The 26,759-nt window shown below is 46.3% G+C and overlaps 2 protein-coding genes across 2 annotated transcripts; both read right to left on the minus strand.

The window, feature by feature from the left end:
• Positions 1–1,238: 1,238 nt before the first annotated feature.
• LOC116990183 lies at positions 1,239–3,370 on the minus strand. The gene has a single exon (XM_033047738.1). It carries the CDS (start codon positions 3,256–3,258, stop codon positions 1,363–1,365), a length of 1,896 nt encoding a protein of 631 aa, XP_032903629.1. The 5' UTR covers positions 3,259–3,370; the 3' UTR covers positions 1,239–1,362.
• Positions 3,317–15,549, minus strand: LOC116990033 (neoverrucotoxin subunit alpha-like). The gene is made up of 4 exons (XM_033047558.1): positions 15,310–15,549; positions 12,027–12,153; positions 3,451–5,135; positions 3,317–3,358 (listed from the first exon to the last, which is right to left on the minus strand). Exons 2-4 carry the CDS (start codon positions 12,112–12,114, stop codon positions 3,317–3,319), a joined length of 1,815 nt encoding a protein of 604 aa, XP_032903449.1. The 5' UTR covers positions 12,115–12,153; positions 15,310–15,549.
• Between the last annotated feature and the right edge of the window lie 11,210 nt (positions 15,550–26,759).

Here is a 26,759-nt window from a genome sequence, read left to right on the forward strand (position 1 = left end):
GATTAGTAAGTTTGAAGATGACATGCAAATTGATGTCAGTCATGATCAGTCTAGTCTGAGACTACTTGATATATTGTTCATTTGGTGAGATGGACAGAGGGATGGCAGGTGGGAGTCACTGCCGATATGAGATATGATTTGGGAGGACAAACAAGGCCGGGACTTGCAAAATGTATGAAGTGCCATCGGGACTAGGAGGGACTCCATTCCGATATGCAGGACTTGCAGGCTAGGCATGTGCCACAGCAGGGCAGGAAGGAGTCAATGTGGTGACTCAGTCCGTTACCAGCTGGGACACAGAAACTCTGCCTCAGTTGCTGGCGAATCGATGAACAGGATGTGCATTAGGCAGCGGGGAAAGTAAGCTCGTACCCTGTCCCCGAGTGCAAGAGGGACTCTGAGCCTGTTCACAAGGGTGCTCAGATGTCCTTCCCCATCCTCCCTCGTTACCCTATACCTGAATTTCACCGATGTTTTTATCCCCGGTCCCGAAGGTAGAACAAGACCTCGGTAATATAATAAACATGGAACCAAAAGCTCACATCAAGGTGAAGGTCAAGCTGGAGAATGGGTCTGGTGCAATCTGGGATAGTCACAGCACGGTAGAAGGCCATTCAGTCCATCATGTCTGTGGAAGGCAGTCTAGCTCGCCCAACTAATATTTGCCTTTAACCAGGTCCCCAGTTCCCTGTAAACTCTACCATGGAATCTGCTCTGGATCACATTCCAATGACGGTGATACCCAGCAGCTATCTCCCAGCTCTAGTTCCAAGATGTCTGGTGCCCTGTGGTCCCTCTTGCAGATGGTTTTGTGTGCAGGTGGGGGTATTTGGTTGGCTTTGGCCTGAGGCTCCTTCTTCATGGAGAAGGTCCATCATCCATCGGGTGATGGGGTCCAGGACATGGAAGGTACTGATCACTGAGTGGTGAGCACACGGAGAGTGAAGGAGGTTGTTCTCTGATGTGATGCTCCATTTCATTTGGTCCTTCTCGGGCTCTTGATGAGCCTCGCTTCTCAACGTGCCTGTGAGCTGGAGGAGTTCCTGTGTGTGTGTCGCTGTCTCAGTGGCGACAGAGGTCGAGTCCTGCTGAGGTCGACGCACACTCTGTATCATGTCCTGAGGCTGGGGGGTAGAACAGTTTCCATGACACTGTCTATGACTACTTTACCCTCCACCAGCCCGTGACTCGGACTCTGGCGATGACCAGGGAGAGACACAGAGCTGACAGAAAGCAAGGTGTGGTGTGAAAGGCTGTGGGATGGTGAGGCAGGAGAAGGAGGGGGAATTAAAAGAATGGATTGTTTCTGGGCTGAGGGAAACATTTGCACCCTCTATTGGGAACAGTTGGAATGGTTATCATCTACTTATTGGATGTGAACCAATTTATTATTTTAGAAAATTTTCCTTCAGTCTTTTTTCCAGCATGTTTCCCAACTATTGGACCACCCTTCGACCCCCCTGGTAGCAGTTTCTCATTATTTGCTACCTTTTGTACTAACTCTGCCCGTTCCTTTACTTCTCTCAGTGTCTGAATTCGCTCCACGAACCCGGGCTTCGCCTCTTCTTTCTCAGACTGAATCATGAGGTCAATGTAAGCTGGGGTGGATAATGGGTTTGGCCTCAGAGCTATTTCTTCAAGTCGTCTAATGCTGCCAGATAATTGATCAATCAGCACCAGAACTGTGCACTCCACATCAGCAAACTCCCGCTTAAGTGATTCCATAACATTCTGCTGGGTCATCCTCGCGCCATAGGCCTTCTCGTACTTTTCTTTCAACTCACTGTATGTCCTCTTCTCCTTTTTCGTTACATAATCAAACTTGTACTTTTGGTTGAAGTGAACATTCCAGATGCACTTTTCTGGACAGATCTTGCAGTTCCCTTGTTTGTCCATTGCACTACATTTACGTTTATCATCATCGTTAGGAATGCCGCAGGGATAGTGGCAGGTAAAGAAACACTTCTGACAGTTGGTTATATAATTACCTCTCCCGCTAATATCCACCTGTACTGGATCTGTAACTTCAATCTCGTATTCAAAGTTTTTATTTGCATCCAGCTCGGTCTGGTGTTGGTTCAGAGCTTGTTCCGTTTTCCTGAGTTCTTCCAGTTTGGTGAGACCAGCTCGGATCTGGATCTGCAATCCCTCCACTGCAACTTCCAGCTGCTTACGTTCCTTCAGAACCTCTCTGGTTAAACTCAAACTTTTAGTTTCCATTGTGTTCAGAGCTGTGAAGAATTTCTTCATACTGTTTGCTCCCATCTTCCAAAACATTGCATCAAAGTTATCATCGTTCTCTCCCCCTACTCCGCTGTCATGGGATCTGCACTCGTTGCCATAGTTTCCAGAGGTCGGATGCTGGGCAAAAATTGCTGAATTGTTAAACTTGAAGTGTACTGGCAGACCCGTTGTGTCTTTGGGACACGGTACCTCAGCTAATTTCAGGGCATCCAGGATGGGGGGAGGCTGTCCATCTGCGAAAGTCACCAGGATCTGAATGTTTTCTGCAATATCTTTGCCAAAAATAGCAAGAATCGAATTAAAGACGTATTTCTGTGTGTGAGTCAGGCGAGCCAGGGAGGCTTGAGCAACAAAACACACGGCGTCAATCTGATCAACACCCTGCGGGGAAGTGAAGAACTCACGGATTTGCTCAGTGATATGTTGATCCCGGCTGATGCCCCTGGTGTCACCGAATCCTGGCGTGTCAATGATCGTCAGAGAGTAATCAATGTTAAATCCTACCTGATGGTGCAGCAGGTAGGCAGTGATGGAGGATGTCTGACTCTCAGCCTGGGATTTTCCTGTCTCTTCCGCTATTAACTTGTATCTGAAGTTGTCTCCCCATTCCACGCCCAAGATGTAGTTGATCATGCCATTGATGAGGGTTGTCTTTCCTGTGCCAGTTGCTCCCAGAACCATAATTGTCTTCATTGTGTATTTTGAGGTGGGTTTTCCGAAGGAGCATTTCACAAGCTGTTTGACTTTATCAGCTACCTCCTCCTGTAGTTTGAGCTTGTAAATGGAAGGGTTTCCTTTGGATATTAATTGTGTGTCTGTGCGATGTTTCCGGGTTATTGTGATTGGTGTGTTTCCTATTTTTATTGAAACCTCCTCACTTGCTTCACTAGACCCTGTTTCACCACAGTCAGCAGACACTCGCACTCGGTAGACGGTCGTGGGTTTTAGTCCCTTTAAACAATAGTGACATTGTGTGTCTGTTGTCTTAACTTCCTCCCATAATCCACCTTTCATGTTGAAATTAACTGACGGTTCTTCCCTATATTCAATGCTGTACCGAAATATATTTACATCAGCTCCAATCTGACCTGGACTGTCCCAGTGCAGTGTTGGGCTGGGTGAACAATCCTGGGACACTGGGTTACCAGGTGGATTTGTTGGCCGGGTGATGTCCCTGTAGCTCTCACTAGCCTTGCTGACCCCTACCTTGGTCACTGCTCTGTATCGGAAGTGATACTCTTGGTGTGGCTGTAACCCAGGTATGGTGAAGGAGTGGCATTGATCAGGTGTGTCCAGAATTGTCCATTCCTCCTGCTGGCTACCTCGGTACTCTACCTTGTAGCCCACAATCTCACCGGCACCAAATGTTGGAGGCTGTAACTGCAGCGTCACACTGTCATGTGTTGTTCTACTAGACGTAGGTATCTCGGGCTGTGACGGAGGAACAAAGCACCGGTTCTCCAGACATCCTCCGTCATACAGGTAAATTGACGCTCCTATGTTGCTGTCATCCCGCACAGATCCAACAGCAAATTTTATTTTCCCATCTGCTATATTGGCGGTGGCAAATTCCAGGAATGATCCTGATAGCTCCCTCATCTTCCGGGACACAGATGGCAAGTTAAACCAGGAGTCACTTTGTCGTTGTGTACAGGCTCCATCAGCAGGAGGTTGTGTCTCCATTTTCTGAGCTGTGGGAGATTGGAGGTAGTTGTTTGCTTCTGACAGGTAGAGATCCTCATTATGTAATGTTGTAAATGTAAAGCAGACCACGTAAACTGTTGCTAAATCCATCAACATGTCATCTAACTCACTCTCTGATTTCACAACTGGTATATCTTTCAATATTCTGAGGTAAAATCGCACAACCTTCATCTCCCGTGCCTTGTCATCCAGCCATGTGGTCAGTGCTTGGTGTTTGAATGGTGACTGCTCCCTGTTCTTCAGTATGTCCGCCAGCAACACTTCCTCCTTCACACCGCCCCGAATGGACGGTAAAACTCTGGCTAAGATCCCTTGGAAAACCAGTTTGTACTCCGGACACATCTCTCGGAATTGAAATATCCTGTCCCGGATCTCAGAAAACTGAACTGCGGCACTGTCTTTCATCAGGTCGTTGCACCTCATCACGGCCTCACTGAGCTGTTCCAGGACACGCTGCCAGCGATTAACCAGTCCCACGCTGATCTCCCTCAGCAGTTGGGCAGCTTTGGTGTCCAGTTTATTGAGAGGATAGAGCCAGACTGCGACGGGGACTGAATGTTCTCCATCTGAGCCCAGCAGGTGTGGGAGGGTTGCGTAGATATTGATGGCTTCTTTGAAGGTGGTGGGATTGTTCTTCAGTGAGAAGTCCCCGTAAAAGGTGCAGCTAAACTTCTCGGCCTGAGTGCTCTGTTCATCTGTCATTTCTAGGGAGGCCTCTCCCTCGATCGCAATCATAGGGAGACGTTTAATCATCACCTCCATGTTACCCTGAATATCCTGTATGTTCTCTGATGATGAAGCCATTTGGTCAAACACAAAGAAGGCCTGGGCCCCATACAACACTGCTGTAATGACATGGGTGGCTGAGCCCTCATCAAACACACTCGGGTAGGTAATATTCTGTCTCCCTAAGTGATTCATCGTCAGTTGGTCAAACCTGGTTGTTGCTTTGTACTGAAGGGTAACTCGTGCTTGTTGCTCTGATTCCTTCGTGTCACTGAGATATTTTGCTGACCCTTTCACCACCACTAACCCAGCCAGGAAACTCGCCTTCAGTGATGCTGACACATTGAGGGCAGTGGCTTTCTTCTCCATGGAGTCTGATGCAATGATGTGAAACTCAGTGCTGGGCTGGTCACGACAGTCAAGGTTGCTCTGCAGTGTCTGCAAGTCCCACAGGGTGATGCCTACAAAATAAATCAGCGATCAAAACATGTTAATAATGTGAAAATTACTCAAAGTGAATAATATTCCTTCAGTAGATTCAATCTCTGTATAGGCTGTGTCTTGGGCTGAAAGTACAACACTACACTCACTGGACTGTTTACATCAGTAATAGGTGCGGCATTGCGGCATGGTTGTAAAGTAGCTGTCTTACAGCGCTTACACCGCCAGAGACCCGAGTTCGATCCTGACTATGGGTGCTGTCTGTGCAGAGTTTGTACGTTCTCCCCGTGACCGTGTGGGTGTTCTCCAAGATCTTCAGTTTCCTCCCGCACTCCAGAGACGTACAGGTTTGTAGGCTTGGTATAAATGTAAAACTGGCCCAAGTGTGTGTCGGATAGACAATAGGTGCAGGAGTAGGCCATTTAGCCCTTCAAGCCAGCACCGCCATTCAATGTGATCCTGGCTGATCATCCACAATCAGTATCCCGTTCCTGCCTTCTCCCCATATCCCCTGACTCCACTATTTTTAAGAGCCCTATCTAGCTCTCTCTTGAAAGTATCCAGAGAACCTGCCTCCACCGCCCTCTGAGGCAGAGAATTCCACAGACTCACAACTCTGTGAGAAAAAGTGTTCCCTCCGTTCTAAATGGCTTACTCCTTATTCTTAAACCGTGGCCCCTGGTTTTGGACTCCCCCAACATCGGGAACATGTTTCCTGCCTCTAGCGTGTCCAAGCATTTAACAATCTTATATGTTTCAATGAGATACCCTCTCATCCTTCTAAACTCCAGAGTGTACAAGCCCAGCTGCTCCATTCTCTCAGCATATGACAGTCCCGCCATCCCGGGAATTAACCTTGTAAACCTATGCTGCACTCCCTCAATAGCAAGAATGTCCTTCCTCAAATTAGGGGACCAAAAGTGCACACAATACTCCAGGTGTAGTCTCACTAGGGCTCTGTACAACTGCAGAAGGACCTCTTTGCTCCTCTTGTTATAAAGGCCAACATGCCATTCGCTTTCTTCAGTGCCTGCTGTACCTGCATGCTTACTTTTATAGACTGATGTACAAGGACCCCCAGATCCCGTTATACTTCCCCTTTTCCCAACTTGACGCCATTTAGATAGTAAGCTGCCTTCCTGTTTTTGCTACCATAGTGGATAACCTCACATTTATCCGCATTAAACTTTATCTGCCGTGCATCTGCCCACTCCCCCAACCTGTCCAAGTCACCCGGCATTCTCATAGCATCCTCCTCACAGTTCACACTGCCGCCCAGCTTTGTGTCATCTGCAAATCTGCTAATGTTACTTTTAATCCCTTCATCTAAATCATTAATGTATGTTGTAAATAGCTGCGGTCCCAGCACCGAGCCTTGCGGTACCCCACTAGTCACTGCCTGCCATACTGAAAGGGACCCGTTAATCCCTAGTGTTTGTTTCCTGTCTGCCAACCACTTCTCTATCCATGTCAGCACTCTACCCCCAATACCATGTGCCCTAATTTTGCCCACTAATCTCCAATGTGGGACCTTATCAAATGCTTTCTGAAAGTCCAGGTACACTACATCCACTGGCTCTCCCTTGTTCCTTTTCCTAGTTACATATTCAAAAAATTCCAGAAGGTTAGGCAAGCATGATTTCCCCTTCGTAAATCCATGCTGACTCGGACCGACCCAGTTACTGCTATCCAAATGTGCGGCTATCTCATCTTTTATAATCTTCCCCACCACCGATGTCAGGCTAACTGGTCTATAATTCCCTGTTTTCTCTCTCCCGCCTCTCTTAAAACGTTGAATAACATTAGCTATCCTCCAATCCACAGGAACTGATCCTAAGTCTATAGAACATTGGATAATTGGAAAATTATCACCAATGCATCCACGATTTCTAGAGCCGCTTCCTTAAGTACCCTAGGATGCAGACTATCGGGCCCTGGTGATTTATCAGCCTTCAGTCCCATCAGTCTATCCAACACCATTTCCTGCCTAATGTGGATTTCCTTCAGTTCCTCTGTCACTGCAGATCCTCTGGCCACTACTATATCAGAAAGATTGTTGTGTCCTCCTTAGTGAAGACAGATCCAAAGTACCTGTTCAACTCATCTGCCATTTCCATAATAAATTCACCTTTTTCGGTATTCAAGGGTCCAACTTTGGTCTAAACTAACTTTTTCCTCTTCGCATACCTAAAGAAGCTTTTACTATCCTGCTTTATATTCTTGCCTAGCTTACCTTCGTATCTTATCTTTTCTGCCCGTATTGTCTTTTTGGTTATCTTCTGTTGTTCTTTAAACATTACCCAACCACTTGCTTCCCGCTCATCTTTGCTACGTTGTATTTCTTCGCTTTAATTTTTATACTGTCCCTGACGTCCCTTGTCAGCCATGGTCGTCCCTTTCTCCGCTTGGAATCTTTCTTCCTCCTAGGAATGAACTGATCCTGCACCTTCTGTATTATTCCTAGAAACACCTGCCATTTTTGTTCCACTATCATCCCTGCTAGTGTATCTTTCCAGTCAACTTTGGCCAACTCCTCCCTCATGGCCTCATAGTCCCCTTTATTCAACTGCAACACCGACACCTCTGATCTACTCTTCTCCCTCTCCAATTGTGGATTAAACCTAACCACATTATGGTCACTGCCTCCTAATGGCTCATTAACCTCGAGGTCCTTTATCAAATCCGGTTCATTACATAACACTAAATCCAGAATCATCTTCTCCCTGGTCGGCTCCAATATAAGCTGTTCTATGAATCCATCACAGTCACTACACCAAGTCCCTTTCTTGGGATCCAGTACCAACCTGATTTTCCCAGTCTACCTGCATGTTGAAATCTCCCATAACAACCACAGCATTACTTTTGCTACATGCCAACTTTAACTCCTGATTCAAATTGCGCCCTATGTCCAGGTTACTGTTTGGGGACCTGTAGATTAGTCCTATTAGGGTATTTTTATCTTTACAATTCCTTAATTCTATCCATACTGACTCCACATCTCCTGTTTCAATGTCACCCCTTGCAAATGATTGAATTTCATTCCTCACCAACAGGGCAATCCCACCCCTTCTGCCCACCTGTCTGTATTTTCGATAGGCGGTATACCTTGAATATTCAGTTCCCAGCCCTGGCCCTCTTGCAGCCATGTCTCAGTAATTCCCACAACATACTTGCCAGTTTCTAACTGAGCCTCAAGCTCGTCCACTTGCACTGAGCGATGTCGACTGGAATATGTTCCAAGCAAGTTCCAGTGACGTCAGTGAGTTCGCGGAAGCAGTCACGGAATTCATCGCAACAATAGTCGACAACATCGTCCCCACTGTAAGGTTAAGCACCTTTCCGAATCAAAAACCCTGGGTAGACAGGTCCGTTCGTGTTGCCTTGAATGCTCGCACTGCTGCCTACAACTCGGGCCTGGCATCAGGAAACATGGACGTCTACAAGGTATAGAGTCCTACCGACTGCGAAGGGCGGTGAAGGATGCAAAAAGGAGGTACAGGGACAAGATGGAGTCATAGATATAGCAGCAGGACACCAGACGCCTGTGGCAGGGGCTACGGACTGTAACCAATTACAGGAGCACCCCCCCCTCATCCGCAAGTGCCGGCACCTCCCTAGCTGATGACCTGAACTCCTTTTACGCTCATTTCGAGACGGGCAACACCACCCAAGGTCTGCCGACTAACGACAATACCGCCAGCGGGCTGGCTACCGAAGCTGAAGGGAGGAATGTGCGCACATTCTCGCTGTCTGAGCACGATGTGAGGAGGGCTCTGACACGGGTGAACACGTGAAAAGCTGCAGGCCCCGATGGCATCTCGGGGCGAGTACTCAAGTCCTGTGCTACGCTAGCTAGCTGTAAGATCAGAGAGATTGAGAAGGAGTTTCTTCTCAGAGGCCATTAGGACTGTAAACTCACCAGGGACTAACTTTACTGTACCATTCTACTGTTTTTTTTTAAATTGCTGTTTTATTTCTCTTTTTCCTTCCGCCACAATATTTAATATGTAAAAGAATATGTGATTCTGTTCCATTCTTTTTGTAGTTTGTTGTTTGTTTGTTTTTTTGCACAATCCGCGAGCATTGCCACTTTTCATTTCACTGCACATCTCGTATGTGTATGTGACGAATAAACTTGACTTGATATGACTCTACTTATTCCTTATACTTCGCGCATTTGTATACCGTACTTTGACCTCCGTATTCACTTCCCCCCTCGCATTTGGCGCTGACCGTATTCTGTTGTCCATTCTCAAGCTTTCCTTCCCATTAATTCGATAATCTTTTGAAATTTTTCCTGTAGCCACTTCCCCTTTAACTCCATCTTTATACTCCCAATTTGTCAATCCCTCCCCCCCACTATTTAGTTTAAAGCCACACGTGTAGCCCGAGCAAACCTGCCTGCCAGAACATTGGTCCCCCTCCAGTAAAGGTGTAACCCGTCCCCTTTGTACAGGTCACCCCTACCCCAGAAGAGATCCCGGTTGTCTATAAATCTAAATCCTTGCTCCCTGCACCAGTCCCTCAGTCACCCATTCAGATCCCCCATCACCCTGTTCCTGTCCTCACTAGCATGTGGTACTGGAAGCAATCCAGAGATAACCACCCTAGAAGTCTGGCATTTCAGGCTTCTTCCCAACTCTCTGAAGTCATGTTGGAGAACCTCCTTCATCTTCTTCCTGATGTTGTTTGTGCCTACGTGCACAACTACTGCCGGCTGTTCATCTTCTCTCTCTCGAGGACGTTCAGAATTCGGCTCGTGACATCCTGAACCCTGGCACCAGGGAGGCAACAGATCATCCTCGCATCTCGTCTGCTGCCACAGAATCTCCTGTCCGCTCCTCAGACAATGGAGTCACCCACCATTAGGGCTCTGCCCGACGTCGGTCTCACCAGTCGAGTCCCATCTCTAGGATTGGAGCCACCAACATGTCGGCCACTCAGACTGGAAACATCGTCTCCCCGGACAGTTCCCAAGAGGGCGTACTTGTTTACATTAGGCACAGCCACCTGGGTCTTCTGCACTCCACGATTTCCACCCTTTCTCTCCGTCACACACCTTGGTTCTGCCCGTAACCTCGGCGTGACTACCTCACTGTAGGTCCTGTCCAGGAAACTCGTTTTCCCGGATGGTCCTGAGGTCATCTAGCTACTTATCCAGTGCCCCAACACGGTCATTTAGGAGCTGAAGCTGGATGCACTTGCCACAGTTATAGCAGCTAGAGGCTCCATCTGTGTCCCTGGGCTCCCACATTCTGCAAGCCTCACACTGTCTCATCTGCCCTGACATGTGTTCACCGCGTTCTGTCCTCTCGCACTTTATGTGTAGCCTCCTCTCCTCAGCCTCCTTGCCGAAGACTCTCGAGCCAAGACTCACACTTTACTCACAACTCTCGATCCAAAGACTCACACTTTACTCACAAGGCCGCTCCCTCACTGCCGTCTTGCTTATATTGACTGATAACTTGCCTAATTTACCAACTGACAAACCAAATTCCTCAGTTTTAAACTGTTTTTCCCCCTCTGACTCATTTCTAACCTTCCTCCCACGGGCTAGAGCCAATCAGTGCTTTCTCCTGCTTCTCTTTGTTGCTGTTGCTTCACAATCCACGGGAGCTCCGAGTTAAGTCTGCCTGTGCTTTGCCTCTTTTCAACGGTTTTCGATAGTGTTCAGTGTTTAGTGTTTAGGATAGTGTTCATATGCAGGGATCACTGGTTGGTGCAGACTCGGTGGGCTGAAGGGCCTGTTTCTGCGTTGTATCTCTAAAACTAAACTGAAAATACGTTGAGTTCTACAGTAACTCAGCGGGTCAGGAGGCAATTCAGGAGAACATGGATAGGCAGCGATTTGGATCGTGTTCAAATATTCTTCAAATATCCATGTTCAGCTTAGTTTAGAGATATGGCATGGTAACAGGCCCTTCGGCCCACCGGGCCCGCGCCAACCAGCAATCCCCGCATACTAACACTATCCTGCACACACTAGGAACAATTTACAATTTTACTAAGCCAATTAACCCTCAAAACTGTACGTCCTTGAAGTGTGGGAAGTAAACCGGAGATTCCGGAGAAAATTCACGCAGGTCACGAAAGTACAAACTCTGTACAGACAGCACCCGTAGTCAGGATCGAACCTGGGTATCTGGTGCTGTAAGGCAGAAACTACCGCTGCGCCACCGTGCCACACAATATTCAATTCACTGTATAAACTGGACTAGAACTGCCAAGGTTGTGGTCACCATTGTGAGATTGGTCACCTGAACTTATGGCCCTGCATTGACCACCACTGTATCATAGAGCGATACAGCATGTAAAGCGGCCTGACTTGCTCACACTGACAAACATGTCCCAGCGACACTAGTCCCACCAGCCTGCGTTTGGCCCATACCTGTCCTATCCATGTACCCGTTTAACTGTTTCTTACCCATTTCGATGGTTCCTACCTTAACTACGTCCTCTAGTAGCTGGTTCCTTACATTCTCCACCCATTGTGTGAAAAAGTTACATCTCAGATTCTTATTAAATATTTTCCCCTTCACTTTAAACCTATGTCCTCTTGTCCTTGATTCCCCTACTCTGGGCAAGAGACTCTGTGCGTCTACCCGATCTAATCCTCTCATGATTTTACACACCTCTATGAGATCACTTAGATCACTCATATCAAACCATATCAAAGGGCATTTGACAAAATTCCACATGTTAAAATTCATTGAGTGGAAGGTATATCTGAATCCTACCACAACCAGAGAGCAGTCCTGAACCACTATCTTCCTCGTTGGTGACCCTTAGACTACCCTTGATCGGACTTTGCTGGCTTTACCTTACGCTATACGTTATTCCCTTATCATGTCTGTCAATTCACCTACTCTGGATCATGTGACTTCATGATTTGTGTGAAGACATTCCAGTACCTGGGATCAGAGCATCTGATCGGCAGTCGTACAGCATTCCCAACTGGAAAGGCCGGCCCAGAGTGGCCAGTTGCAAGAACTCACTCATCAGTAAACCGGAAATGGACAGTCAACAAAATCCAGTGATCTGAAACAGAAAGAGGAATAAAATATGAAGATGAATCCACTCAACGTACGGCTTTTTGAAGATGTGACCAAAAAGGTTTAGTTTAAAGATAGTGTGGAAACAAGCCCTTCGGCCCACTGAGTCCATGCCGGCCACGATCTCCAAAAACTAACACTATCCTACACATGTTAGGGACAATTTACATTTATATCAAGACAATTCACCTATAAACCTGTACATCTTTGGAGTGTGGGAGGAAACCGAAGATCTCAGGGGAAAAACCCACGCAGGTCACAGGGAGAACATACAAACTCCGTACAGACAGCACCCGTGGTAAGGATATAACCCAGGTCTCTGGCGCAGTGAGGCAGCAACTCTACCGCTGCGCCAGTGTTTATGTAGAGAGATGTTAACTACTGCACTGAGAATCAGAGTATGATGTTCATGTTGATGAAGGCCATTCTGCCCATTGAGTCCCTACTAACTCTGGGTAAGAACAATCCAACTAGCCCCACATTTCCGCCTTGAAAATTCTTTCCTTTCAGGAAGGAAATTTCAGCCCGACATCCGATGGGGAATGCTGCCGTCTGGGCCGCTCCATACTGCTGGAGTACGTGCCGGGGGACGCACTGAAGCTTGGTGCAGCCAACGCCAAGGCTCCATGGGGGAGGACCATTGTCTAGGGTCCTTCCACTGCTGGACATTGGGGGGCAGGGTCCGGTGTAGATACCCCTCAAACAAGTGAAGGGAAACAAGGTGAAGATCATAAGTGTTAGGAGTAGAATTAGGCCACCTGGCCCATCAAGTATACTCCGCCATTCATCCATGTCTCCAATAACCCCATTCTCCTTTGATACCTGTACTAATCAAGTCTCTTTCTCTACCTTAAATAAATCCACTGACTTTGCCACCAGAGCCTTCTGTGGCAAAGAATTCCACAAATTCACCACCCTCTGACGAATGAAATACATAGAAACATAGAAATTAGGTGCAGGAGTAGGCCATTTGGCCCTTCGAGCCTGCACCACCATTAAATGTGATCATGGCTGATCATCCAACTAAGTATCCTGTACCTGCCTTCTCTCCATACCCTCTGATCCCCTTAGCCACAAGGGCCACATCTAACTCCCTCTTAAATATAGCCAATGAACTGGCCTCAACTACCCTCTGTGGCAGAGAGTTCCAGAGATTCACCACTCTCTGTGTGAAAAAAGGTTTTTCTCATTCTCGGTTTTAAAGGATTTCCCCCTTATCCTTAAGCTGTGGCCCCTTGTCCTGGACTTCCCCAACATCTAGCCTGTCCAACCCCTTAAGAATTTTGTAAGTTTCTATAAGATCCCCTCTCAATCTCCTAAATTCTAGAGAGTATAAACCAAGTCTATCCAGTCTTTCTTCATAAGACAGTCCTGAATCAGACCAGGAATCAGTCTGGTGAACCTTCTCTGCACTCCCTCTATGGCAATAATGTCCTTCCTCAGATTTGGAGACCAAAACTGTACGCAATACTCCAGGTGTGGTCTCACCAAGACCCTGTACAACTGCAGTAGAACCTCCCTGCTCCTATACTCAAATCCTTTTGCTATGAATGCTAACATGCCATTTGCTTTCTTCACTGCCTGCTGCACCTGCGTGCCTACTTTCAATGACTGGTGTACCATGACACCCAGGTCTCGCTGCATCTCCCCTTTTCCTAATCGGCACCTCATCTCCTTCCCAAAAGAACGTCCTTTAATGCTGATGCTATGACCTCTAGTCCTAGACTCTCCCACTAGTGGAAACATCCTCTCCACATCGAATCTATCCAAGGGGAAAATATTTAATTGGAATCTGAGGGGTAACCTTTTCACAGTGTATGGAACAAGCGGCTAGAAGAGGTAGTTTAGGCAGCGATCACAATTGTTTCTTAACAAACAGGTACATGGATAGGACAGGTTTGGAGAAATATGGACCATTCTTAACGTCTTGAGTTTAGAAGAATGAGGGGGGACCTCATCGAAACATACAGAATAATGAATGGCTTGGCAAGAGTTGATGTGGAGAGAATGTTTCCACTAGTGGGAGAGTCTAGGACTAGAGGTCATAGCCTCAGGATTAAAGGACGTTCCTTTAGGAAGGAGATGAGAAGGAATTTCTTTAGTCAGAGGGTGGTAAATCTGTGGAATTCTTTGCTGTAGAAGGCTGTGGAGGCCAAGTCAGTGGATATTTTTACGGCAGAGATAGATAGATTCTTGGTAAGTACGGGTGTCAGGAGTTATGGGGAGAAGGCTGGAGAATGGTGCACCTATCGCTTATGACCAAAAGAAGGCAGGTGGGACTAGTGTAGCTGGGACATGTTGTCCGGTGTGGGCAGGTTGGGATGTAGGGCCTGTTTCCACACTGTCTCACTCTATGACTAAACAAAGCAAGTGGCCCACAAGTGTGGCAAAGGTCTGAAGAATGGTCTCGATCCAAACCTGTCACCTATTCCTTATGAAACATATTCCTTATGAATATGAAACAACACCTCATATTTTGCTTGGGCAGCTTACACCCCAGTGGTATGCACATTGACTTCCTGAACTTCAAGTAACTCGTGCTTTCCCTCTTTCCCTCTTCCCAGTTTACTGACCAGTCTTACATTTTATCTCTGTTTGCTTTGTTGTAACCTTCTCCCAACTAACAATGATCTATTCTACACTTCCTTATCTCTGTACCTCCCACTCCCCTGACATCAGTCTGAAGAAGGGTCTCGACCCCAAACATCACCCTTTCCTTCTCTCCAGAGATGCTGCCTGCCCCGCTGAGTTACTCCAGCATTTTGTGTCTACCTATTCCTTTCAACCAGAGATGCTGCCTGCCCCACTGAGTTACTCCAGCTTTTTGTCTTTGTGTTTACATTAAAGACAGGCAGCAGTACGAAAACAACAACACACACACAGATGGATACACACCCCTACTGTGCAGGTACCCTGATACCTGAGCAGAACACAAAATGCTGGAGGAACGGGCAGTATCTGGAAATGGACAGACGATATTTCGGGTCATAGAGTGATAGAATTTTACAGCGTGGAAACAGGCCCTTCGGCCCAACTTGCCCACACCCGCTAACATGACGTTTCGGGTCGAGACCTTTTAGATGAAGATGCCCGCATGTTTCGTTTCTTGTCCATTCCTGGGACACGAACCTGCATCACTCACCGATCGAGGAAGCGACCGTCTGCAGCTGTAAGGGGATTGCAGCGTTGGCGATGGGACGATTGGTCTTGCTTGGAGCTCCCCCCCCCCGGCACAATCAGTGCTGAGTGCAGACACAGAACCTCACTGGACCGACCACAAACCCCGGCGCTAGGAGCTGAGATGTACCGAGACTCCTTTCAGCAAACACAAGAATCGTCTCCAACGGCAGCGGCGATATCTGCTATTCTCCAGCGATCTCCACACCGGCGATTGGAATGAATTCTGGGGAAATACTTTCACTTTCGTTTCAGTGTGCAGAAACAATGAACAGTCGCGCACCTGGTACCTGGCCATAAACGAGGGCGGTGTTCATCAGATGCAGCAAGCTGCCTTGTGTACTTCTTCTTCTTCTATGTGGTGTTTTTTGGCGGTTGGCAAACAACTTTTTTGGTGCATTACCGCCACCAACTGGCATGGAGTGTGGATCAAACAACACCATTACATATACTAATAACCTATATCCTTCCGAACAAATTGGTTACCCTAAGAAAATGCAACAGGATTTGATAGCACTTATATGAACTTCCTTGCAAAATATCTACCAAATCAAATTGTATTCTTTCTTTTCTGAACTGCTCACTCATCCGTTCTCTCTCCTCCTCATACCTCTCACAATGTACAATGACATGCTCTATTGTCTCTTCTTGCCCACAGTATTCACATCTACCTGTATTATGCTTGCCTATTATAAAAAGTGTACTGTTCAGACCAGTGTGTCCAAATCTAATTCTTGAGATTACTGTCTCCTCTTTTCTGTTTTTTCCTGCACATCTCATTTCTCCCACTTTCCTCTGGACTCTGTAGAACCACCGTCCTTTCCGCAGCTGCCTTGTGTATAGTGTTCGTCAACTTTAAGTAACCCTTGCTTTGCCTCTCGTTGAATGGCGGTGCTGCTTCGAAGGGCCGAATGGCCTGCTCCTGTACCAATTTTCTAGGTTTCTATGTCCTTTTGATTAATTTGCGTAGGAAGGAACTGCAGAAGCTGGTAAACACTGAAGATAGACACAAAATGCTGGAGTTACTCAGCGGGACAGGGAGCAGGGCCGGCCTTAAGCCGATTTGACCGATTGCTCCCAATTGGGCCCCGCGCCTAATGGGGGCCCCGCACTAATGTTCCATATTTCGTACGGAAATACGAATTCTCTTTGTTAAATAAAGAATTTTTTTTTAATTCGCCATCCGGATTTTTTTTTTTAAACGAACATGTATAACAACCGCTGCACGGCCATCAGACACAAACGATTTGTTAACTCGTACTGTTAGCACTTCTTAACATGAAGTAGTTAACAAGTTGTTATACAACGTCATTAATCTGCATCCATCCACATTCCTCAGTAAATGTTATTGTGGTTTGAATGAGTATTAATGACGTCATGTTCCTTTGAATAAAATTCACGCGGCGTCATTAATACTTGTTTAAAACACAGTTACATTTACTGAGGAATGTAGATCGATGACACATTGGGAATTCCTTTAAACTCACCATCATGAGTGAGGGCCCCGGACCGCGAGAAGGGGCTTCTTCCTGATGTGCAGGTTAGTCGTTCACCTACCGCCCCACGTTGTGTCTCTCTGTGTTTTGCTCTCTCTCTCTCCCCCTCTCGCGCTCTCTCTCCCGCTCCCCATCTCGTCTCTCTCTAGCTCTCCCACTCCGTCTCTATCACCCTGCCGCCTCGGCATTCCCGGAATCATTGACGATTAGCGGTAGACACAAATGCTGGAGAAACCCAGCGGGTGAGGCAGCCGTCTTGCCCGCTGAGTTCCACCAGCACTCTGTTTTTTGTTTGGCTCAGAAGTTGAAGGTGGCTCAGCGGGACGGGCATGGGCTCTGGGGAGAGGGTTGCGTTTCTGGTCGAGACCCTTCTTCAGACAATCACAAGTACTCTCACCGACGAGAGTTCAGTTTAGTCTGAAGAAGGGTCTTCTCTCCAGAGTCGCTGCGCTGCCTGTCCTGCTGAGTTACTCCAGCTTTATGTCTATCTTTAATATCAGAGAATTACAAATTCTCACGGGGGGCTTATAACGTCTCTAAACCCCCCTGGGACCCTCTGAACATCTCTAAACCCCCTCTATCCCCCCCCCCCCTCCTGTTTCCCTCTATAACACTTCTAAACCCATCTGAAGCCCTCTAAACATCTCTAAACCGTTTAAACGCCTCTAAACTAGGAGGATACATGGTGACTTGGATAGGCTGGGTGAGTGGGCAAATGCATGGCAGATGCAGTATAATGTGGATATATGTGAGGTTACCCACTTTTGGTGGCAAAAACAGGAAAGTAGACTATTATTTGAATGGTGGCCGATTAGGAAAAGGGGGAGATGCAACGAGACCTGGGTGTCATGGTACACCAGTCATTGAAAGTAGGCACGCAGGTGCAGCAGGCCGTGAAGAAAGCGAATGGTATGTTAGCATTCATAGCAAAAGGATTTTGAGAGGCCCAGGAGCCGTTGGTGAGGGAGGAGCGAGGTCTGAGCCGTGAGTGTAAAAACCCAGCGCGGAGCTTGTTTCAACGGAGGCCCAGGAGCATTGGTGAGGGAGGAGCGATGTCCGAGCGGTGAGTGTAAAACCCCAGCGCGGGGCTTGTTTCAGCGGAGGCCCAGGAGCATTGGTGAGGGAGGTGGAACCAAAATCTGCAACGTTCCATTCGTAGATCACACTTCAAATTAAGTGGGCTGGTGGAAGCCTCTGATTGGTCGAACGGACTAGAGGAAGCAGCTGATTGGCTTGTATCCCAGGTAAGGCTTTGTATTGTATTCGGATAAGGGGGAGAATGAGGGCCAGAGCAGTTTACTGTTCTGGATGTCAGACGTAGGAGGTCATGGAGTCTGAGTGCCCTCCAGACGTCCACATCTGCGCCAGGTGCGTCGAGATGGGGCTCCTAAGGGAACCTGGAGCAGCAGCTCGATGACCTCTGTCTGGTCAGGGAGAGCGAGGAGGTCATAGAGAGGAGTTATAGGGAGGGGGTCACTCCAAGACCACGGGAGACAGACAACTGGGTCACCGTTAGGAAGGGCAATGGGCAGTGGCAGGGACTGGTGAGTACCCCGGTGGCTGTACACCTTGAAAATAAGTACTCATGTTTGAGTACGGTTGGGGGAGACAACCTACCTGGGGGTAGCGACAGCGGCTGGGCCTCCGGCACAAAGACAGGTTTTGTTGCTCTGAAGGGTAAGGAAAAGAAGAGGAGGACAATAGTAATAGGGGACTCTATAGTCAGGGGGTCGGATAGGCGATTCTGTGGATGCAGTCAGGAGACCAGGATGGTAGTTTGCCTCCCTGGTGCCAGGGTCAGGGATGTATCTGAACGTGTCCAAGATATCCTGAAATGGGAGGGAGAGGAGCCTGAGGTCGTGGTGCATATAGGTACCAACGACATAGGTAGAACAAGAGAAGAGGTCCTGAAAGGAGACTTTAGGGAGTTAGGAAGAGAGTTAAGGAGAAGGACCGCAAAGGTAACAATCTCAGGATTACTGCCTGTGCCACGTGATAGTGAGAGTAGGAATGGAGCGAGGTGGAGGATAAATGAGTGGATGAGGGATTGGTGCAGTGGGTATGGATTCAAGTTTCTGGATCATTGGGACCCCTTTTGGGGAAGGTGCGACCTGTACAGAAAGGACGGGTTGCACTTGAACTCGAGGGGTACCAATATCCTGACAGGGAGATTTGCAAAGGCTACTGGGGAGACTTTAAACTAGAACGGTTGGGGGGAGGGACTCAAATTGGGAAAGCTAGCAGTCAGTGTGTGAGGCAGGAGGCAGAGAAGGGCAGCACTCTGACCCAAAATGTAGGGGAGAAAGAAGAAAAAAGACAATAAACAGAATAAGAGGCGGTGGGTTTCTTAAATGTGTATATTTTAATGCTAGGAGCATTGTAAGAAAGGTGGATGAACTTAGAGCCTGGATTGACAACTGGAAGTATGATGTTGTGGCGATCAGTGAAACATGGTTGCAGGAGGGCTGTGATTGGAAACTAAATATTCCAGGATTTCGTTGCTTCAGCTGTGATAAAATTGGAGGGGCAAGAGGTGGAGGTGTTGCATTGCTGGTCACGGAAGAAATTACAGCAGTGCTTTGGCAGGATAGATTAGAGGGCTCGTCTAGGGAGGCTATTTTGGGTGGAACTGAGAAATGGGAAAGAGGTAGCAACACTTATAGGGGCGTATTATAGACCGCCAAATGGGGAGCGAGAATTGGAAGAACAAATATGTAAGGAGATCGCAGATATTAGTAGTAAGCACAAGGTAGTGATTGTGGGAGATTTCAATTTTCCACACATAGACTGGGAAACACATTCTGTAAATGGGCTGGATGGTTTGGAGTTTGTAAAATGTGTGCAGGATAGTTTTTTGCAGCAATACATAGAGTACCTACTAGAGAAGGGGCGGTGCTGGACCTCCTGTTAGGAAATGAGACAGGTCAGGTGGCAGAGGTATGCGTTGGGGAACAGTTCGGGTCCAGTGATCACAATACCATTAGTTTCAATATAATTATGGAGAGGGTCAGAACTGGACCTAGGGTTGAGATTTTTGATTGGAGAAAGGCTAACTTTGAGGAGATGCGAAAGGATTTAAAAGGAGTGAATTGGGATATTTTGTTTTATGGGAAGATGTGGAGGAGAAATGGAGGACATTTAAAGGTGACATTTTGAGACTACAGAATCTTTATATCCCTGTTCGGTTGAAAGGAAATAGTAAAAATTGGAAAGAGCCATGGTTTTCAAGGGAAATTAGACACGGTTCGGAAAAAGAGGGAGATCTACAATAATTATAGGAAGCATGGAGTAAATGAGCTGCTTGAGTATAAAGAATGTAAAAATAATCTTAAGAAAGAAATTAGAAAAGCTAAAAGAAGATATGAGGTTGCTTTGGCAAGTAAGGTGAAATGAAATCCAAAGGGTTTCTACAGTTATATTAATAGCAAAAGGATAACGAGGGATAAAATTGGTCCATTAGAGAGTCCGAGTGGACAGCTATCTGCAGAGCCAAAAGAGATGGGGGAGATATTGAACAATTTATTTTCTTCGGTATTCACCAAGGAGAAGGATATTGAATTATGTGAGGTAAGGGAAACAAGTAGAGTAGCTATGGAAAGTATGAGATTCAAAGAAGAGGAAGTACTGACACTTTTGAAAAATATAAAAGTGGATAAGTCTCCAGGTCTGGACAGGATATTCCCTAGGACATTGAGGGAAGTTAGTGCAGAAATAGCAGGGGCTATGACAGAAATATTTCAAATGTCATTAGAAACGGGAATAGTGCCGGAGGATTGGTGTACTGTGCATGTTGTTCCATTGTTGTTCCATTGGTAGGGGGTGTTGTGGATAATGAAGAGGATTTCCAAAGTCTACAGAGTGATCTAGGCCATTTGGAAGAGTGGGCTGAAAGATGGCAGATGGAGTTTAATTCTGATAAGTGTGAGGTGCTACATCTTGCCAGGACAAATCAAAATAGGACATACATGGTAAATGGTAGGGAATTGAAGAATGCAGTTGAACAGAGGGATCTGGGAATAGCTGTGCACAGTTCCGTGAAGGTGGAATCTCATGTAGATAGGGTGGTAAAGAAAGCTTTTGGTATGCTGGCCTTTATAAATCAGAGCATTGAGTATAGAAGTTGGGATGTAATGTTAAAATTGTACAAGGCATTGGTGAGGCCAATACGTGTTTGGCACGGACTAGCAGGGTCGAGATGGCCTGTTTCCGTGCTGTAATTGTTACATGGTTTATATATATGATTTGAGTATAGGAGCAGGGAGGTTCTACTGCAGTTGTACAGGGTCTTGGTGAGACCACATCTGGAGTATTGCGTACAGTTTTGGGCTCCTAATCTGAGGAAGGACTTCTTGCCATAGGGGGAGTACAGAGAAGGTTCACCAGACTGATTCCCGGGATGTCATGACTTTAATATGAAGAAAGACTGGATAGACTTGGCTTGTACTCGGGGGGGGGGGGGGGATCTTATAGAAACTTACAAAATTCTTAAGGGGTTGGACAGGCTAGATGCAGGAAGATTGTTCCCGATGTTGGGGAAGTCCAGAACAAGGGGTCACAGTTTAAGGATAAAGGGGAAATCTTTTAGGACTGAGATGAGAAAAACATTTTTTACACAGAGAGTCGTGAATCTCTGGAATTCTCTGCCACAGAATGTAGTTGAGGCCTGTTCGTTGGCTATATTTAAGAGGGAGTTAGATGTGGCCCTTGTGGCTAAAGGAATCAGGGGGTACGGCGAGAAGGCAGGTACAGGATACTGATTTGGATGATCATATTGAATGGCTGTGCAAGCTCGAAGGGCCGAATGGCCTACTCTTGCACCTTGTTTCTATGTTTCTATGACTGTGTCCAACTGCTGTCTGTTTCGTTGATCGGTTTGCTAGATATGAACTGTTTTGGTAGAGAAAAATGTTCACGGCAGACCAAACGTGTTAAACAGAAATTGGTCAGATATTGAGCTTTACACTAAAGATCCTATAGCTCTGCTATAGGATCTTTGCTTTACACAGTGAGAAATCATGTGAAATTATCACTGAATTTAATTTTAAATGAATGTACCAGCATGTTATACTGTTTAGTTTGGAGATACAACCAGATAGTCCACTGAGTTTGCACCGACCAGCGATTTTTGTTTTCCTATTTGATAATTTTATTTGGCCGCCAATCAATCGCTGTCTCCAAGGGGGTTGCATCCAATCACCAACCAGCTTTCCTTAAAATTCCCGTCTAATCAACAAATAGGTCTCCTCCCGTCCAATCAGCCGGTGTCTCCAAGGGCATTGTGTCCAATCACATAATGCAGTTTAATGGTAAATGTTGGAAGCCAGCGGAGCTACTGACAGTCAAACGGGAGCGAGCAGGAGAGATTCACATAGTAGCAATGTTACAAAATTTTGAGATTTAAAACATCAAGTCTGCAATTTATCCCATCAGATAAAGCATAAAAATAAGTTTAATTTGACACCTAATTCACTTTCATATCTCAAGTATTTAAAACGTTATGGCCATTTTCATACTCGGAAATGAGCATCTTGTTCCCTATTGATTTTCTATGGACATAACAAAAAAGCTGTGATCGTGTGCAGTCAAAAGCCCATAACCTTCTTAAAAATTAAGGGAACTGAATGAAATTTTCAGTTATCATAGATTGAAGCATTCTGAAACAAATATAAAATAATCTTACTTGGATGACCTGAAATTAAAGTATATAATTAGTTAGTTACCTAATTGTAGCTAATTCCAAACTTCAATTACTAGATCTAAACATTTATCAATTTCTTAATAAATGATTAACATTTATAGCCTAAGTGTCCAAATAATATTCACAAACAATTCACCATAAAACATGATTTAAAAATCTCATTTACATTAATTTATAGGCCAAATGGAAGGAATTTAGTGTTTAATTGCTGTAACTTAAAGTCCATTTAAATCAGCTTTCTAGTGGGATCCTGTGAACGCGCTGGTTTAGAACGTTCACATTGCGGTAGATTTGTGCCTCAAATGCCCAGAAAAATACTGCGGGATATAATGGGCCCAAAATTAGCTACTCGCAACATTTAACTTGGTATAAAGGGATCTTAAGAAGCCCTTTTTAACGTAAAAATAAACAGCCTACCTTCCGTTTTCCCCTCTATGAGATCTGGCCCGTTGTCGGCGGTCGGGGGTTTAGAGGTTAATGTTTAACCTACTATAACAATTTAATAACGCCCTTAAAACTAATAATAGCTCAAGCGAGGGAATCTTCCAGCGATTTTTCGTTAATAATTAACTAGGCTGAGCAAGCTCGGTTTGAACAGCCTAGGGGAAATCGCGTTTTAAACCCGCCCCCCTCTAAACGGCGCCAAAATCACGCACTCGGGCTGGGACAGATTTTCAGCGACGCTTCAGGTACGTTTTGCAACATATCTACACATAGTGTATAATCCATAGCACCTAGTGTACAATTTCATAATATATACTAAATAACTGGGCTGACAGACCTTGGCTGGGAATCTGGGGTTCACCAAAACTGTTCCCAATTGGGCCCCGCACCCACTAAGGCCGGCCCTGACAGGGAGCATCTCTGGAGAGAAGGAATGGGTGGTGTTTCAGGTCGAGCTGATACCGCACAGTGGTTTGAGCTAATATAAAGCCACAGAGTTCAGAAATTGCAGTGAAAAACAGACAGTGGATGTTGGAACAAAATATATACATAGATGAGTTAAATAGAACTCTTAGAGCTCTTAAAGATAGTGGAGTCAAGGGGTATGGAGAAGGCAAGAACGGGGTACTGATTGTGGATGATCAGCCATGATCACAGTGAATGGCGGTGCTGGCTCGAAGGGCCGAATGGCCTACTCCTGTACCTATTGTCTATTGTCTGTAAACAAGCTGCTGGAGGAAGTCTGCTGGAAGGAACTGTAGATGCCGGTTTACACCAAAGATAGACATAAACTTACCGAATAGTGAAAGGCCTGAATAGAGTGGATGTAGAGAGGATGTTGCCACTGGTGGGAGAGTAAAGAACGTTCCTTTAAGAAGATGAGGAGGAATTTATTTAGTCGGAGGGTGGTGAATCTGTGGAATTCATTCCCTCAGAGGGCTGTGGAGGCCGTCAATTGATATTTTTAAGAGAGAGATAGATTCGCAGTTCGTACGGGTGTCAGAGGTTATGGGGAGAAGGCAGGAGAATAGGGTAGGAGAGAAATAGATCAGCCATGATTGAATGGCGATGGGCCGAATGGCCTAATTCTGCTCCTAGCATTTGTGAACATTAAAATACTGGGAACTTAGCAGGTCGGGCAGCATCTCTGGAGCCATTGAGTCATATAGCATGGAAACAGGCCCTTCGGCCCAAGTTGCTCCCACTACCCAACATGTCCCATCTACTGGGCCTGTACTCAAGTGTAGAAGGATGAGGGGGCACCTCATGGAAACATACTGAAAGGCCTGGATAGAGTGAATGTGGAGAAGATGTTTCCACTATCGGGAGAGTCTAGGACCAGAGGGCACAGCCTCAGAATAAAAGGGCGTACCTGCAGAGCAGAGATGAGGAGGAACTTCTATAGCCAGAGGGTGGATTTCATTGCCACAGATGGCAGTGGAGGCCAAGTCAATTGGGTATTTTTACAACAGAGATTGATAGTTTCTTAATTAGTTACCACATCAATGTTTATGGTGCGAAGGCAGGAGAATAGGGTTATGTGGGAAAAATAGATCAGCCATGTTTGAATGGCGGAGCAGACTTGATGGGACAAATGGCCATATTCTGATCCTATGTCTAATGAACTTATAAGACTTCTCAAAATGATTTTCAGCTTAGATTTACTGGGCTGGACAATTTCACTTAGTGAGAGGTGATGGGTGCGACGGTAATTAACTGTCCAGTCCAAAATGCTTATCACTAGTCTGTTTTTAAACACGACAGTAAAACAAACAAAAATGTTCAAATTGTTTATTGCTTTTCAGTTTAGTTTTAATTTAGAGGTGCAGCGCAGAAACAGGCCCCGTAGGCCCACAGAGTCCATGCCAACAATGATCCCCGCACATTAACGCTACCCTACACACACTAGGGACAATTTACTCTTACACCAAGCCAATTAAACCTGCTATAAACTGTACATCTTTGGTGTGGGAGGAAACCGAAGATCTCGGAGAAAACCCAAGTGGTCATGCGGAGATCATACAAACTCCATGCAGACAGCACCCGTAGTCGGGATCAAAACTGGGTCTCCGAAGCTGTAAGCGCTGCAGGGCTGCCAACATTGGGTGAGAGTTGGGAGTGAGAAATTGCGAGAGGGCGCTCAGAGTCTGTGGGGAGGGAGGGTGTGGGAGGGGGGTGTCGCCACTCCCATTTGTGTGGAGCTTTTGCATTTTTCAGCTTGAAATTGTGCAATCTGGTGCATACTGCAGCGAGTCTTTTAACTTACACTTGAATGCAATATTTATGCTTTAATTTGGATTAGCTATGAATAAGGTTAGGCTAAATTACATTCCTAATTACATTTCACAGTAGAGCCAGGCTCTGATCAACAGGTGCAGCACATGAATGATCTTAGTGTGTTCATGTATGTAAATCAGATTATAATCCAACACTTGGCCCATGTTGACCAACCTGGGTCTCACTGCACACCTGGTACTACTCCTGACCCTGACTCCAGTTGCATACCTTCTCTCAATCCTGACCCTGAGCCCAGCCTTATACCTGGCCCCCTATTCTACCCTGATCATAGCTGCTTACCTGCTTAGGTTCCCAGAGCTGAACACTCCCTTTATCCCAGCTTTGACGGCACACTTAGTACTATTCCAGACCTTGACTCTGGATGCACACTTGGCCTTGCTCCTAGCCCCTCTTCACTGACAATATATCTGCCCCACATGTAAAGCCCCACATCCGACCCCCTGGACTTAACCTATTACGTTCAAGTCCACAGGTGCTTATCTAATGAGGTAATCTTTTATGGGGCACTTCACGGACCATGGGTAGGTGATGCCTCAAGTCAGAACCCTTCTTCAGCATCCCGACCCCGATGAGCAATGGGGACCCGGCATGGGAGAGGGGGGTGGGGACAATAGACAATAGACAATAGGTGCAGGAGTAGGTCATTCGGCCCTTCGAGCCAGCACTGCCATTCAATGTGATCATGGCTGATCATCCACAATCAGTACGCCGTTCCTGCCTTCTCCCCATATCCCCTAACTCCGCTATTTTTAAGAGCCTATCTAGCTCTCTCTTGAAAGTATCCAGAGAACCCGCCTCCACCTGAGGCAGAGAATGCCACAGACTCGCCACTCTCTGTGAGAAAAAGTGTTTCCTCGTCTCCGTTCTAAATGGCTTACTCCTTATTCTTAAACTGTGGCCCCTGGTTCTGGACTCCCCCAACATCGGGAACATGTTTCCTACCTCTAGCGTGTCCAAGCCCTTAACAATCTTATTTGTTTCAATGAGATACCCTCTCATCCTTCTAAACTCCAGAGTGTACAAGCCCAGCTGCTCCATTCTCTCAGCATATGACAGTCCCACCATCCCGGAAATTAACCTTGTAAACCTACGCTGCACTCCCTCAATAGCAAGGATGTCCTTCCTCAAATTAGGGGACCGAAAGTGCACACAATACTCCAGGTGTGGTCTCACTAGGGTTCTGTACAACTGCAGAAGGACCTCTTTGCTCCTATATTCGATTCCTCTTGTTATAAAGGCCAATATGCCATTCGCTTTCTTAAGTGCCTGCTGTACCTGCATGCTTGCTTTCATAGACTGGTGTACAAGGACCTCCAGATCCCGTTGTACTTCCTTTTCCCAACTTGACGCCATTTAGATAGTAATCTGCCTTTTTTCAACTTTGTCAGCGCTCTTTATGTGGTGACTATTCGCATACCTCGGTTATGTCAGTAGATTTCACTGAGACTTGTCACATGGGACAATAAGGTATTCCATTCC

The sequence above is a fragment of the Amblyraja radiata genome, chromosome 30, assembly GCF_010909765.2.
Source record: "Amblyraja radiata isolate CabotCenter1 chromosome 30, sAmbRad1.1.pri, whole genome shotgun sequence".
NCBI classification, from domain to species: domain Eukaryota; kingdom Metazoa; phylum Chordata; class Chondrichthyes; order Rajiformes; family Rajidae; genus Amblyraja; species Amblyraja radiata.